At 37.8% G+C, this 17,275-nt stretch overlaps 1 protein-coding gene across 3 annotated transcripts; it reads left to right on the forward strand.

Moving 5' to 3' along the window:
• Nucleotides 1-501: 501 nt before the first annotated feature.
• ccdc187 (coiled-coil domain containing 187) lies at nucleotides 502-16,721 on the forward strand. Of its 3 annotated transcripts, XM_057319579.1 has the most exons (13): nucleotides 502-733; nucleotides 1,608-1,696; nucleotides 6,540-6,602; nucleotides 7,081-7,210; nucleotides 7,609-7,699; nucleotides 11,116-11,194; nucleotides 12,435-13,553; nucleotides 14,014-14,126; nucleotides 14,871-14,945; nucleotides 15,034-15,168; nucleotides 15,558-15,646; nucleotides 15,741-15,802; nucleotides 15,884-16,721. In XM_057319579.1, the coding sequence occupies exons 2-13, from the start codon at nucleotides 1,645-1,647 to the stop codon at nucleotides 16,042-16,044; spliced, it is 2,169 nt and encodes a 722-aa protein (XP_057175562.1). In that variant the 5' UTR covers nucleotides 502-733; nucleotides 1,608-1,644; the 3' UTR covers nucleotides 16,045-16,721. The 3 variants fall into 3 exon arrangements, with proteins under 3 accessions (XP_057175562.1, XP_057175564.1, XP_057175563.1); XM_057319581.1 differs by lacking the exon at nucleotides 12,435-13,553 and having other exon boundaries at nucleotides 15,884-16,054; XM_057319580.1 differs by lacking the exons at nucleotides 502-733; nucleotides 1,608-1,696 and adding an exon at nucleotides 2,792-2,961.
• The last annotated feature ends 554 nt before the right edge of the window (nucleotides 16,722-17,275 follow it).

Here is a 17,275-nt window from a genome sequence, read left to right on the forward strand (position 1 = left end):
TGTACAGTAATCTCATTACACTATTGAATATGTAATTAGTAACTAGTAATTGATTACTTTTTCAGAGTAACTTGCCCAACACTGTCCGTAATGCCATAAGAAGGCAGAATATCATATCACAATTGTGAATAAAAGTATATAATAATAGCCTTAAAAATATAAACGGATATATACAACTATTTTTGTTCTATAAATATAAATAGCCTAATAAAAAACTTTGGGTAAATGAATACATATCTAAGGAGCATTATAGCCTACGATAATAAAACGCGTTTGAGTGCAATAATAATATTTACATGCAAACTTAAAATGTATCATATACTGACTGCAAATCCCTTACGAAAATTAACGGTTTTCTGGTGTTATTTTGTAGTAAAGCCATGGTAGCCTAAATAATTTTCCATGATTTACGAACAGTTGTAATTGGACAAAGGAGTGTAGCGTAATGAGCGCAGTGTGTTTAGAGGGAGGGAATGTGTGTGAAGTTTGTCCGCGCTCGCTTACCATCCCTGTGGAAGCTTCATACCATTGTCTCGTTGTCAAAAACAGACCGTGCGTTGTGGAAACTTGGAAACTGTTTTATTACAATTTTGGCTTTTATTCCAAACACTGTCAAATACAAGTGTGCGCTTATTAAACTCTTTCGAATAGCTCTCGTATGCAACAAGTAGCGTTTCGGCATTACAAAAGAGCGTTTGTACTCTATCAAAGTAAATAGCGCAGCGCAGTGCAGGTAAGACACTGTTTTCCGTACTGTACAACTGTAACATTTATGTCAATAGTTAATACTTTAAAGAGAAGTGTTGCATTTTGGCGTTATGAATCGTTGTGGTGATAATCGTAAAGACGTGATAGCCATCTACCAAAGTCCTCAATCATTTTCACATCTTACTTTTACTAACTTACTGGTTTGTTTTCGTTGGTTTAGTTTCGCTTTGTTTGGCTTTTGTGTGGTTTGCATGCATTACTTCTGTTGTATGCTCGTATCGTCATGTGTTTTGTCTCCACACAGCGTTTTTTTCCTTGTTCGTTTATGCATTATAAAAACAAAGATCTAAATAAACATGTACAAGTAATGTATTTAGTGGATAGATTTAGTTAATGGATGCATTTATTTTCTTAAGTCACAATTTTCTTAACATGTGAATTCTTGAAGGATGATTTAACTTAAATTCATTTATAATCTCGTTTAATTGTGTTTTTTTTGAAGAACTCGAACAGAGTAAACATTCATATCTTCTTAATTGTGATACTGTAACAATGATATAAAAACAGAATTACTGTAAAGAGAAATGCATAGCATTGAAAATCACGTCTTGAAATACAGTAAGATAAAAAATAATTCCAAAAAATAAGCACCCATAAAGCAACACAAGTATTGTCATTATTAATATTATTAAATTATGTGTAAATTATTATTTTTGTTACAAACATGCTTCATGCAATGTTTGTGGTGTGTAAATGTTTGAACAGCTTTTTTGACAAAAACGCTTCCACGCAATCCTCTCTTTTAATTCAGTTTTTTATGTAGAGACGTGCAGTGACTAAATGAATTGAACTAGACTGTAAGTTCACTTTTAACTGAACTGTGTCTTTTATGATAATAGGTGCTGCTGTTCTCAGACCTGAATGGCTTGAGCAGAAATGATGGCAGAGCTGGAGGTGGATCAATCCAACCTGCCCAGAGTGCAGGAGGGTAAGACTGGCTTCCTATTTACTCAGACTGCATGTGTTGCTCATGGATGCGATGTAACTGACTCTATGTGTGTGTTAGAGACAGCTGTTCGGCGTTGAAAGATCAACCCTGTGCTATAAGATTTCCAAACTCCACATGCAGGAGTTTCTTTTCTCCGGGCACTGTGTTGGACTGCTTGATTCCTGCTTGGATGGAGAGATTGTGGATGTCTTGCTCTGTTGTCATATTCTGTGTTCTGCATGTTCTTGCTGATAAGCTGGGATCTGATTAACATTTGCTTATATCTCCATTTCGCTAACAAAAGGCCATGCTCTTTCTCTTGGTAATGTCAATGATGTCCACATGATCCTGTTTGTCTAGGATCTTCTCATAGGCAGTGATCTTGTTTATGGGGTTTGAGCTGGTTCTTCTTTTGAAGGGGGAATGTTGGTGAGGATTTCCCTTCCGTTCTCATTCCAAGCACAATGCTCTCATTGTGTTGCATTTCATGTGCACGCTTAAACAAGCACTGGCAGTAGAACAAAGCGCTGTTAGACCTTCACTCCATCTGCAACAACCAGTTATCTCATGTCCACACTGTTGTACATATGTGCGAGCAACTGTGTTTTATTTATATTTACTAAACATCTTTCTCTCTCTGTTAGCTCTTTGTCTTCCCTCAGTTATCAGTTCCCATGGATGTTTTCACTCTGGTAGTTCTCATCATATACTGTAGTGTGACATGCTTTGGAAGGTATGTCTCTGCACCCCCTTGAGAGAAACTCTGCACTTTAACCCCTTTCACTGACCCTTTCCCTCTTCATACTTTAAAACATAGGTTTATAAATCGTTGACTGACGCCTTAACATATATTCCATCAGTGGTACTTTATAATTCTCCTCAAATTAAATTCTTACATTTTAAGATGCATTGACTTCCTGTCTCAACTCCGTAGTCTGATATTGTGTTCACGTACGTGTTCCACTTTGTCTTTGTCTTTGAAATATGAGCATGTTTCTTTAGCCCAGCTTCTGTAAAACTAGTTTGACGGCTTATGATCCACACCCTCTCTCCAGCCGATTCACTTGGATGCCGAGGTCAGCCATTAAAAACTGCTTATAGCCAGAACCGGGCCTGCAGGACGTATGGTCAGGTTAGCTTGTGACATAAGAAGTGTTTATTCAGTGCGGGTTAGCAGGTGCTTATGCTATCATGGAGAATTAGGAGTAAATTTTAGGGGAGTTTTCAAGAGGATCATTTCAGTAGCGTGGGAAGATTCGGCATCTGTGAGTGTTTATACTGTCCAGCCTCTTCAGTTTTTTGGAGACTTGAGAACAAGAACATCTTGCTGTTGTTACGGACTCCTCATAGCAGAATTCCTCAGTGTTGCCGTATCATGTAGACCTCTTGTTGTTTTTAAAGGCTGAATTCCAGAGTGAGGAGCAGAGCGGTCTTATCAGTTTCTGCACAGTTAGAACAAACAAGTTCCAGAAAAGGCTATTGTGTTTTTCTAATAGAAATACTTATGACCTGATCAACATATCAAATCTTGTGTCTTTGTGTTGACCAGGATTTTTAAATGTTGGATGAGATGTTTAGACCAGATTTTGGTGATGGTGTCCTATAGCTTGTTTAGCTAACATGCTAAAGGTGGTTGAGATTTCGAATAATACTTTAGACAAAAAAGAATTGCCATACTACTCTCACCATTCAAAAAAACCTAATGTGATACATGTATGATTTTTTTATTGTGTTGCAAAATTGTGTTATATGTATATAGGATGTAGATCATCACTGTCCTTCAGAAACTCAGGCATCCAAATTCACTGTTTTTAAGGAAATGGTAAAAACACAGTACTTTTTAAATGATCGCGTTGTTAACATTTACAACCACAAAAACTTTTTAATACCTTTTTATTGGTTAGAAATTCGCAAAAGCCAGTAACAAACATAAAGGGTGACTAATAATAATTATTTCTGGCAAAAAATAAAAATCACAAAATATAGGGATAGGAGGGTTTAGAAAGACAGGAGCGATATAAACAGTACATTTGGAATCTGATTTGAAATTTAGTGGCATCTAGTGGCGAGTTTGCGAATTGCAACCAACTGCCCACTCCACCCCTTCCTTTTGAAGCACTACGGTGGCTGGACTAATGTCATCACTTTTTTGCTTCTTTGCCGAAGGAGTTAACATACTTAGGAAATGCACTCTGTAGAGCAGTTTGTCCATTTAGGGCTACTGTAGAAACAATGTGGCGAATTCCATGCAAGGGAACCTGTTGTGTACGTATATAGAAATAGCTCATTCTAAGGTAAGAAAACATAGCGCTTCATTATGTAATGTCTTTATACTCCTCTGAGGACATAGTTATGTATATTATATTGCATTTCTGTCAACAGATCCTCCAAAAAATGACACACTGGACCTTTAATTGATTTGTATTGACCAAAAAAATAGGAAACCTGTGTAGTATAGATACAAAGAATTGCTTTGCTCATCCTTTATATATTTTAGGATCCCATAATATTTTTAAAGCCTGATTCTGTTGATGTCAGAGTTCTTGTCGTGCTCTGTCCCCCTAAGAGTTTCTTGGCTGCTCTACAAAACAAACCAAAGTCTACAGAAGCACGGGCTGTTTCTGTTATCGTTCAGCCACGAACCCCATCACTCTTCTGCCACTCGACTTCTTTATCTTTTTCTGCACTGTCCTGTGCTGCTGGTGCGTCTGGAGACTGTTACTGCTGTGTGCAGCGTGTGTTTGTGTGTAGATGGATGAGGATATTGTTAAGTGCTTGTGTAACGTGATACAAGCTATCACAATGCTCAGGCAGGGAATAGATTTGTTTTGCATTTCATTTCATCAGGGATATCTAACAGAAAGATTAATCCTCTGACGTTGCGATTACATTTTTAGGGGGTCGGTAAGTTCGCCCCACCAGACATTTTGATGTTTGATGTTATAGATAGAGTTCCACCAGATGTGCAGGTCAAAGGTTATGCTGAAGTCAGTAGGCTATTATTGTAATGCTACTACATCTCAGCACATTTGCTCAGGGATCCTGAGGGAAAGCATAGGGTCACATGGAGTTTCAGTTTTAAGTTTCAAGTGTTAAGTGTGAATCCAGTGGTTGCATAGAGGCGGGTGGTTTTTACTGCTTTCAATGTCTGTTTTGTTCTTGGTCCTGACCACAACACCAGTGATAAAGCCCAGTCTGTGACTTGTCAATTACAGGCTTCTGTTCACCAGTGCCCGTCTCTCAACTGTCTTTTAAATAGCTGACCTCAAGGTTGCAATTGACTAAATGAGGTTGGATGGAAATATTGAATGTGGTGTGCGAGGTTTGCGGATGGTCCGAGTGACGGCTCACAGAAATATGTTAATGTTTTGCCGAAGAGAACGTGTTTGTCAGGACGCAGTGTTTAATAACACCGATAGCAGAGCAACAATTTACGTTGAACTTCATTTTTTAAAAGCTACAATTAATCTGGCAAATAATCTCAATTATTTTCTGAATCTCAAGAAGTTGGTGTAATGGTGTTTATTTGTATAACTGGTTTTGTTAATGCTCTAGTGTGCTTCATATGAGCAGCTAGTCTTGTCACAAATAGCAGTGATGAATTAATCGAAGATTTTATTATTTCTGTGTCTACTTGACAGTATTTTCAGTCCATACATGTGGTTCATTTTTTTTATTCAGTCTCACTTTGTAATACAAAATATATAGCCGTGGAAAAAATTAAGAGACCATCTCAAAGACTATTTTCAGTTTTTCTGAATACTTAGAAAAAGTATTCTTTCTTAGGTAAATGATAATGATAGTGTTTCATTCTGTGAACTACTAACAATATTTCTCCCAAATTTCAAGCAAAACTATTGTTTTTATTTGCATCTTGCCGAAAATGAAAAATGGAGAAATTGGTCAAAATAACAGAAAAGAAGCTATGTATATCAGACCTCAAATACTGCAAAGAAAGCAAGTTCATATTCACTTTTAAGTGATACAACAATAATATTTGTATGTATTTAGGAAAAATTGATTTTTTTTTAATGTGATAACCTGGAGTTTTATCACAGTTTTCATGTGTCTTGCTGTCAGTCTTTTACATTGCTGTTGGATGACTTTGTCAATAGATGCGGATTTTTTCCGTGGCTGTATTTGATCAAACATGCATTACATTTCTACTTTTAAACCTTAATGTCTTGCCCCTTAGACTTCCACAAGCGCACATTTTCAAGAAAGTTTTGATACAATTTTATTTTGCCTTTAAGAATCTCTCTAAAGTAATGGAGAGTGTGCCTTGTTACTGATCCTTTAACACAGGATTTAAAATGAAATGTGACACTCATGGGACCAAAACCTCAAGTTGTAATTCTCTTTTCAACTTTCCAGGGTCAGATTTTGTTTTTGCAGACTGTTATTATGGTTTGGAACACGAGTGCCTCGTTGTTAAAATTAGTAAAAAGAGTTCTGGATTTTATAAAGGGATAAAATCTGTTTTGAAATTTGTTTTAGAATAGAAGTCTTCTAAAATATTGTATATATAAACACTCTAAGTATTGATTTATTTTATAAAATGAACCTGAAATGACCACAAAAGACATGAAATAACAGTATACAGTAGTTGTAAAAGTTCTATGAATGTCTGTCAGTATTTCCACAGACATCAAGTCTGACTCCAATTTCAGCGTGAATGTTGAAAGCTCATGGTTGAAACACTGCAGATATCCTAAAAGTACCCTTAAAATATAGACCGTTGGTGAAAGATCACAAGAAGCTTTCCAACAATCTCACAAAAAGTCTTGTGAATCTTTTTCTCTTCTTTTTTAAAATATCTGCTTGTCTTGTTTTTTTCTCACAGTGTGCCAGTGTTTTGCTGTTCTGGAGGATGGAGCTTTAGCACACAACTTGCAGGAACAAGAGAGTAAGATCTACAATTCTCTCATTTCATCTACCACACCTAAGCCATGTTAATGACGGCTTAAAACTATTTTCGAAGCTTTGGCACTTTCACTCATCTTTTGTAAGCGTTTAAAGGTTTCACACACCTACAAGGGCATTGCAATGAATAAGGTAACAAGACCGCTCATGTGAATAAATCAACATGTTTAATGGAAATATCCTGCGAGTCTCAGCATCAGACCGTTCTGTTCTCGGACTGTCTGGTGCACAGAACAAGTACTTTCTTCATCTGACTAACTTTAATCTGATTGGCTGACTTCACACTTTTTTTATTTTATAGGTCATGTCTACAAGGCATGTTTACAAGGTTCTGGCTTGTTAGTTTAAGGTCTTATTACCTTATTTTAATGAAACATTCTGCCACGTTGCTTCCCAAATCAAATGTTTGGAAATAAATGTTACGATTAAATAACACTAAACATGCTCTTTTGTCATTTTAGTTGAACAGTACTATACATCTAATGTTCAGAGGAACCAGCTGGTGCAGAAGGACATCCGTGTAGCCAAAAGTCTTCAGGATGAAGAGAAGCACACGGCGCGGCTCCTTCAGCAGCAGACCACACACCAACTGTAAGATCACAGTGACCCTGAATGACGTTCTTATACTTTTATTACACCAGTATTACATTCTATTATTAACCCAAAATTAAAATGTTATGGACATAAAATCGATGCAAGTCAACAGGTTCGGTTACCAGCATTCTTCAAAATATCTTCTTTTGTGGTCTGCGGACAAAAGAAAGTCATACATGTTTAAATTGACAAAAGGGTGAGAACATGATGACAGATTTTTTTGGGTGAACTATCCCTTTAAAAGTTACTCTATTAAATACCTCTCTCTGACAGATAATGTTTAAAGTCCACTTGGAGTTGTTTTATAATGTGACACCCTTCCTTACATGTAAAGAATCAAATATATTTTTATCAGATAAATATGTATTTAGTAATAACTTTTTTCACACTCTTAGGGATGAATGTGATTCGGAATACGCACGAATGATTCAGGAAGAGATTCAGCGCTGTGCTGAGGAGGCCCGGAGGAGGGAGGTGGAAGACGAGGTGAGTAATTTTACTGCAGGCGCTGTAAAAACCCATCCTGTTTTGCGTTCACACCTCTGAACTGCTTCGTCTGATGGATCGAATGAACCCGTAGTTAATGAGTCACTCGGGGATGTTGTTTGGCTGATTCACCACTAGCAGAGACCACACAAGAGTGAGCAATGATGTGAAGGACCAGTCGCTCACACTGGGTATTAATCAAATCCAGGTGCATTTAATTCCCTGCAGGGAATGAGACAGCGAGACACGAGTCTCATAGCTGAGCCATGATTAACCCTAACACATAAAAAAATAAAAGTGAACATGGACCGTTTTTCTGCTGAGCGTCTCATAAATGTTAAAGCAGCTTTTTTGTGTTGGTGTGGCCATAAAACTCTCACTGGTACAATAGAGCATACATGTATTTTCTTGAGGGTAGCATGCTGCCTTTTAAAGTCTGTGAGAAACTACAATAGGTACAGGCAAGACTCTTAGACCTGCCAAAATAATTAGCTTGATTACGGTTTATTTTCTTTTAAAAGATGTTGTAGATAAACTCAATTAAAGAGCTCTTTGTTCAGAGTTATTAGTCATTCTGGGGAGTGTCTTGGATGTGGGGAATCTTGGATGCTTTGGTGTAATAGCTGAAAATTGTTGGATCAGCAATTAGAAAACTGACTCACTGTGCAAAGCAAACAGTTTCTGACAACACTATTATAATGAAAATCTGACTTGGGCTGGGTCAGCAATACCTGCTGACTCATAAGTTGTTTTCAATAACAGTCTAATCATGTTGTTAGGTTTTGAATTTTAAGATATTCTATGAGTTTGTAAACCAGATTTCTATGGCCCTGCAGAAATGTTCTCACTTGTAACCTGCCAACGGCACTGCAAAAATAAGCATTTGTTTTAAGTTCTAGCAAAACTACCTAAATATTCTGTTAGAAAAAAGGATACTTCACCCAAAAATGACAATTCTGTCATTACTCACCCTTAAGTAGTTCCAAACCTTTGTGTTCAACAGAACAAATACATTTTTTTCAAAGAAAGATATTTAGAAGAATGTTAGCAACTGACATTTCTGAGGAAGTCAAAAAATGGTAGTCAAAGTTGCCCCGTAACTGTTTGTTTTCCTAAATTCTTCCAAATATCTTTTTTGTTTAACACAACAAAAACGTATAACAGAACGTATATTAAATATACGTATACAATAGTAATCAATGGTGCCCCAGAAATCTCAGTTATGTTTCTTTGTGTTCAACAGAACAAAGAAATATATACAGGTTTGGAACTACTTTAGGATGAGTAATTCATGACAGAATTTTTGGGTGGACTATCCCTTTAAGTTTAACCAAATATGAATGAATGAATGAAGCATTTATACAAGTATATATATAGTGAGAATTATCCTTAAAACAAGAAAAACAATGTGCCAATCACGTTAGAAGGATTTTGTTAAACTTGATTTAAGATATAGTATAAAATGTAACAAATGGAAGTTTTATTATCACACACAATTTTCCTTCTCAAATAAACCTATTTTTTTAAGTATGTGTTTTATGAGAAAACAATAAAATAATACTGATTAAGATTTTTTTTCTTTTTGTATTTGACATATAAAAACTATGTGAGGAAAATATTAAAAGTCAGCAATTATGATCAAATATAATCTTTCACCTCTTATTGTATGTCTAATAATTGCTTGTAATTCTGAAAATTATATCAAATGTGCAATATTTTGCAAGATTTAGTCTCCCATTTTGCATTTAATGTCATTCCACTCCATCAATTATACATATTTACACCCCTGCAGTTCTGTGTTAATGAAGGCCTGATGTGTGCTAAATATCACCTGCACACGCTTTTCTGGAGCCTGCTGTCCTCTCAGACAGACACAGGAGCAGGAACACTTAATAACAACATAAAGCTCAGCCAGCCATTCTAACCTTTGTGTACACAAACAAGACTAAAGGGTTTCCTGAGAGGTTAGGTGCAGGATTAGCTTTGGTAGACGTGTGCTGTGTCAAACCCCATTAGCCAGAAACTGGTCCCGGTGTGAGCCATAATCTGTCTAGAGGACAGAAGACAAGAGACCAAAACGTGTCTGTACTGTAGGCACATCGTGCGTCATATTTTTGTTTCAGAGTTCTGGAGGAAAATTGTGTAAGTCTTCCTGGACACATTTTTGAATTTTCCAGTGGGGTTAAAGTTGTTTGAGAATGTTTCAATTTAAAGCATCCATTAGTTACATTTCCCTATAAAATCACCAGCCAGCTGGCAACTACTGTAACTATGTTTTCAGTTCTTGCAGTGGTGGAAAAGACAGAGATTTATTTAATATTTTAAAAGAAAATCCAGCAATATTTATTTATGAAGTTTGCCAAGTGTTTGGAGGCTGTTATGTGGGTAAAAGTTGGAAATCATGTACAATTTGTATTGCCAAGTTTTATTTGCCTTTGCTGCTCTGCAAGTGTACATATCATGACTTTTAGGCCCTTTGTGTTAATTTTCCTGATAATCCAGATTGATCAGCCCAGTTATTGTTTTTCAAATGTGTTTGTTTAATCTTTTAAGCAGAACGCTGCCATCTACTGGTCACATGTCCTAAATCTTGGTATCTCTCAGTTACGGCTCTTCTGTGTGGTATACATTTTATGATTGTTGTTGAAAAGATCTAAAAGGCCGGTCTTTTATAACATAGCTGGAATACTATAATAAAGTCTTTCAAACAGTAACCAATACTGCAGACATTAGTGACTCATTTTTTCTAACCATTTAGTGATTCAGCTGGTAGTTTTACAGCAACTATACTGTACCCTTATTTGTAAATGTATATTACAGTGATTTATTGCTTTTTACATAGTTTTACCACGTGTTTGTAGTTCAGTGATGTGGGCTCCTCATTAAAGATAGGCTTCACTTGTGTACAGTAATGAGAGGGGTATGGTAGTAAACAGAAGCTTACCTATTACTGTACAGCTGTCCAATGTACACAGTCAGTGGAAAGTCGTAAGTCATTGTGGGCAGTTATACGATAAATTGTGCCTTACGTTCTCCTGCTTTGTTGCAAGCACAGCAGCACGTAGCCCTTTAAAGATTCTGCAAGGTGTGCTTTTGACGTTACAAGCAGGCATGTCTTGAGGTCTTTGATGCATAAGCTTGGAAATTCCCCTCCGCTGATGTGTGGGCGCCTTGGCCGAGGGTTCATGGGTTATAATTTTATGTTCGTCCTAACTTCACCTAGATGTGTCATAACTAAGTAACTGTCAATCTATTTTTTCCAACCAGGCTTCGGTGTGTGTTTTTTTTGGCCTTGTGTAGTCACACAATTTATGTTTCTGGTAAATGTTTTTGTACAAAATTAAAAGACAGCCCCCTCCTCCTAAATATGAAGAGTTTAACATCGGATTATTCATCTTCTATGTTTTTGTACACAGGAAATAGCAAAAAGGATACAGGAAGAGGAAGAGCTTTGCATCAGAAGCAGAGGCAGTTACCAAAATAGAGATGCTAGAGGTAAAATAAAACGTCTTGTGTTTTGTGTTATTAAAGTTGATTTTATGAGTTGTTTTAACGTGAGAGCCTCAGGATGTGTTGGGCCTGTAAGATTCTGTGTCTGTCTGCTTGCCCGCAAAACATCTGGTTTTGTAAAACTGTAGGTCTCCATTTATTACTATTTAGAAGCCAAGCATGAAGTACAGAAATAGTAGTTTTAGCCAATTATGCAAAGCGTAGACAACACAACTTCCGTTTTTTTAACACGTAAGTGTTAGTACAAAATACAACCAACAGAACATTTAGAATTGAATTAAATATTTTCATATTAATTAGGATACATATGTGTAAAAAAACAAAAACTGAAATGGGAAGTGCTTCTGGACCAGTTTCATTTACGTATTGCAAAACGGTCTACAGAATATTTTTCTATATTCAGATATTTTTTTTTTTTCTTCCTTTCAGGAATATAAGTAACTTGAAAACGCAACATGACATTTAGACAGTCATAATATTGTGACCAGTTAAATGATGTCTTGTCATATGCCGAATGTTTTTCATCTAGTCATATGCTTGCTTCTCATGCTAACATCTGACCTTATGTGAATGTGGAAAGTTTGATGTTGACACTTTGATATGTCTTGTGTTTTTTTTTTAAGTGTATCGCACATATCCTCCTTGTGAAAACTGTCCAGCTTCAGAAGCCTTTATTTCATTTCAATACATCTGTGAAACAATATGACATTTATAAGTGACTTCACCGGGTTATATTAAGCTCCACAAGACATGACATCATGTAGAGTTAGGTTTTATTTCCTTTTCGAAAGTTTCTATGGTTACATCACATTTTCATATTGTGTGCCACCAGCTATTTTTACCACGTTTTTACCACATATTGGGCTGTATATAGCAGGATGTTTTGCTGTTATCAGTTGATGGACATGAATGGCGGTCTTTCATTTGAATTTGGCCTTTGTTCATGTTGGCAAGCTTCTCATGCTTGTTTTGCAAAACAAACTCGGTCAAGGCCAAAAGCACCTACAACTCTAACATACTAACCGCGCCCTGACTTCATTAAACTTTATTTTACCTCTGTGCTTGTCATTTAGTGCATGACGTAATGGTTTATTTGTCCTTTTTTAACTTGAAATAGTGCTTTATGGTTATGCTCAAATGTGTTAACCGTGTACTTGCCACCTCCTGAGCTCTAACCATTCCCCAAATCCCCTGCTTTGTGTTTGCATGGTTGGCTTTACTAAAGAGACCTCAAGTGCTCCACCATACTCACCTCGGGCTGTTCACACACCTGAGGATCGATACTACAAACGGTCTTCAACCAGAAGGCGGCAGCGCTCCCAATCACCCCCCTACTCAGATTCTGAGGACGACCAGCGTATGCCTACCCTAACCAATACGAGTCAAGCGTCCCAAGACCGCAGCTATTCCACGGTAGGGCAGAGAATGGCGGTCAGCTACAGTGGACCTTCCAGAAGTCATTCAGATCAAGATAACAAGAGCACAACAAGCGGCAGCTCCGTTAGCCAGAAAAGCAGGACATCTCACCTCTCAGGAGGATGGGGAGATGTGATCAAGCTCATAAGGAATGATATGAGCGAGCAAGGCTACCTCAGCCCCAGTTCTGAGGACGAACTCTTCGAACCCGTCTATAAACTTGAGAGGATACTGAAACAAAAGCAGCAGGCCTCAGATCAGCGGGGTGACCGAGGTGAGAGGCTCCACGGCCGAACGAGGCAGGGAAACGGTTGTTGTCGTGAGGAGAGTTGTAGGGAGAGGGACAAAGAAAGACACGTTCATTTTCTGGATGAGAGAAGACTCATAAACGGTGACCATGGCGACAGCTATAGTTTACATGAAAATGGTAGGGAGAGGGACAAACACCTGAACCCTAGAGAAAGTTTAGGGGACCAGCGGCAGACTCAATCTCCGGGTTTTCGGCGTAACGTCTCAATGCGACGTAGTTACCATGGCGATGTCAGGCTGAGCAGACGGACATCGATGCGTGGAGGAAGCAGAACGTGTACCCAGGATGATTCAAATTTAGTTAACAGGGTAAGGCCTTTAAATCATACACAGTTGATAGAGACGGAAGTGAGGCGACCTGGCCCTTTAAGGGAGGCCGAGAGTTGGGAGACGGCCAGAAACCAGCGTCAGAGAGCTCGCTCATTAACCGAGGAAAGGACGATTGACAGGGATCATAGGCGTTACCCTGGACAACACAGAATTAGGCGGAGCCAAAGTGAGCGGCAAAGCTTTGAGGAAGAGAGATCGAGCACAGAGGAGGAGATGGAGGTGAGAGGGATTGAGAGACTCCCATCACGCAGCACCTGTCAATCACGCAGTGGCCTCTCCCCCAGAGCAGGTAACCTCTTCTGAGCTCAGACCCCCAGCTGAGCCCCCCAAACCCCTGGCTTTTAAGAGCTCCCTACATCTGCTCATTGCTTTCCAATTATCTCCAATCAGTAAACAAGAACTCCTCTGCATCCTTGCGTGCCTTCTTTGTACGTCTTGTGGTTGGAAAACATTTTTTTGTGATGCAATGAGACTGAATCCTTCTGCTATCTCTCAGTACCTAGATGTATCATGTTCTTGGTTCTTCCAAACTTCGCCTTGGTTTTCTATTTGATTTATGTGTTCTGGCTTGGCTCTTCTTTTTCTTCTTGTCATTTGTGTGTGTTATTTTCAGGACTGTAATTTAACTAATCCTGCGTTGTGAAAAGGGAATTCCCCCTTTGGTGGTTTTGAAGGTTGGTGATAATGACCATGTGTCAGGTCTATCTCTAATCTTGGCTGACCTCAGCTGTGCTCTTCTCCCCTAACAGGAAACACTGGGAGGAATGGGACGGTGGCTCTTGACTTGGGTGAGCTGGAGCAGGTACTCCTCGATGAGGAGCTGGCTCGCAGACTTCAGGAGGAGGAGAGATTAGCTGCAGAGGTACACATCAGGGTTTTTCCATGATTAGATTTATGTGATGTCATAGTTATGATCTACCAGCGTATAGAGGTTGCCAGTATGAGCAAAATCTCAGATTGTGGGAAAAAAGTGAAACTGATGTTATAAATAGATTTCGGTTTTCGTAAACTTTATTGGATGAACACTAGTCACAGCGACTTTAAAACATTATAAAGAAACTCTAAAAATACACTGAAAGATTCTCCACCCAATAATTTCCTTATAATAAGCCCACTGAGTATATAAAAGTAAATATAAACAGACAGTTCTATAAAATCATGTTAGTTTCTTTTCATCATTTCTTTTAGTTAGATTATTATATAATAATATTTCAATCAATAAATAAATGTATTTTACCATTTATACCAAGTCATTTTAAATTTTAAAGTAAATTTTATTGGGTTTCCCCATATACGATGCAAGCATCCAGAACATGTGACCTTCTACAATCCCATATCTGTATACACTTATACACAGATGTTAGTCTCATCTGAATCAGTAAATTAAGACGTTGGCGGATAACGATTGTAACTCTGATTTTCTAAATGACGTAGTTGGGTTACAATTTGTCTTGTCCAAATAGGGCTTTAGCGTTTAATACATTGCTCGTGTAGGTGACTCAGTCCAGTTCTTTGTCTATCACCATCAATAAAAATGGCAATAAAAAAGGACCAAAATCTAGTTTGGAGTGTAGATGCCACATTAGGTCATTCTCTTCTTTCGCAGACTCAGCAGGGGTCTTCTCCTCTCAGAGGGATGTGTCCTGAAGACTTCAGAATGGCCCAGGTCGCTCAGGATGAGGTAAGCAGTGTTTAATAGACATGTTATGAGAGGGCTATGTTCCCACCCCATGTAACTCATAGCCATCATTTACTTTTATGTCTGTCAGGAAATTGCACGTTTCATACAAAAACAAGAGATCAAGGCTAAACGGAGGTCTGCTGAGCTGGACTCTGTTGGATCTAGACGGGAGTATAGAGACACTGTGGCTGAGTATGACAGGAGAGCACATTGTGACAGACAGGTAGGCCCACTAGCTGCACTTTGAGGGTGGTATGGAATGTTAATGTTCACTGTAATTTCCACTTAATGACTGATACATGACTAACTTCAGCTACAAAGAATGTTTTTTCTGGAGCTGGGGGGGTTTTTTTTTTGGTTGGTTGGTTGATTTCCTAGGAGTTTAGTAGACCATCTTGCAGGTGCTGTTGAACTGGTTACACACATGAACTGGTCGCGTGATTCATTGGTATTGACAAATGTTACCTCGGAAGAAGGGATCTTTTAAATCTAGTTCATACCAGATTAAGATTGTCACCAAATTGCACAACTAATGGGTTTCTTTGGGTTCTTTTGGATATTTCAAGTAATTCATCAGTTCCAGTTATGTGAATTCTGTTATTGACATTGCAGAGAGAGAGAATGGGCTCTGATGAGCTTCAGTCACCTATTGATGACTTCACAGCAGACCATCAGCTCTCTAGCCCCATTTCCATGGCAGCGTAAGTCCCTTTATCTTTTCTCTCTCGGGTTAGTGTATACCATTGGAGATACAGCACCATTTATTCAATGTCTGCCTGTCTGGTTTTGCAACAGACAACCCACCAGGAATGTTGCAGAAGATCTGGACCCCACCTTTCATAGAAAGGAGATTAATGGTAGGGAGGTATTATTTTTAATAGCTGTTCTAATAATTCAATAAAAAAGTTATTTAATTATGAATCATGTTCTATTCACAGGAGCCAATCAAGGTTCCCAACAAGTAGGTTTGTGTAACCCTATAGAGGAGCAACCAACATTTGTGCCACCTACAAAACGACATAATGACAAACCAGGACGAGTGAAGTCGAAGGACAAGAAAGAAAATTTTAAGCAGAAAGAGAATTGCAAGCAGCAGTGATAATGGACAAGGACAAATCAATGTCCGGCAGCTTTGAATATATACTCATTACATATTTAAGATAAATTGCAGGTCCCAGTCGTTTGGGACTTTCCAGTCTTCTCTTGTGGGATGTTTTTTTTTTAATCAGCATCTCTTAAGCAAAACAGGGACACTCCAGATAATACAGCTATTTATAGATAATGCTACTGTTACCACCATTGGACTTGGTCAAGGTCACACATGGTCACACTCTCACACTTTAGTTTTTGTTGTTTCAGTTTTATTCTGCAGCTGGTATGATGCTGCGGTGGGAAAGCTCCCATTACTACTATCTGGAAACCTAAAGTGATACTATATGGTTGAGTAAACTAAAGATTGATTCTTTTAGAATAACATTTTTTACTTGTATTTCAGGAACTGCTCAAATCTTAAGTTGTTGAGTTTTCACCTTAAGTGTTAATGTTATTTCCACTTATTTTCAAGTATTGTTTGGCATTTGTAACGGAAGCAAAAACAAAACCTCGAAGTTTAAAAAGCATATTCTTTATATTTAATAGTTTAAGAGAAACATCTCTTTGTATTGGTCGCTCGCTCGCATAATCCACGTGTGCTGTCAGTAATATGGCTGGAGTAAGTGCAACAATTTGATATATATAATATTTTTACACTCATGCCGAGTGGCACCAATATGTATTTTCATGGTTATCAGTACTTGACAGCATAGTGTATATAATGTGTAAAGAGTTTATGGTTCTTCAGTGCTTATAAGATTAAGCAAGCTTTGTACAGGTAACACAAAATATATATGTTTAATATCAATATCATCACTACCAGTAATAAAAATTTTACATCTACATTAGCAATAGTGTGGCTTTTTAGGCTTAATTTGGGAAAGAGAGGTTAAGACTTTCCCTAATTCCCGGTAAATTCATCATGTAAATTTATGCAAGAACCACCACAGAAATCAAAGAGTCCCAAAGAGACCGCTTCCCTGCCCGAAATGAAAGTGACATCTGTCTGAGCCTCTAGGGATTTTGTTTAGTTTCTGTTTGAAAGAGGTACATTTATTTTTTGTGCAAACAATACATCATAAAACTCGGTGATAAACCAACAAAAAATGATAATTACATATCTTTAATCAAGTTTCAAAATGTCACACAATAAATTCGTGACGTGTCCATTTACGCACATGACTCATTTTATGTGGGGCATGTTGACATTCACATACAATAGGGGTGACCTTTAAACG

Source organism: Triplophysa rosa, linkage group LG21, assembly GCF_024868665.1.
Source record: "Triplophysa rosa linkage group LG21, Trosa_1v2, whole genome shotgun sequence".
In the NCBI taxonomy this organism is placed as follows: Eukaryota; Metazoa; Chordata; class Actinopteri; order Cypriniformes; family Nemacheilidae; genus Triplophysa; species Triplophysa rosa.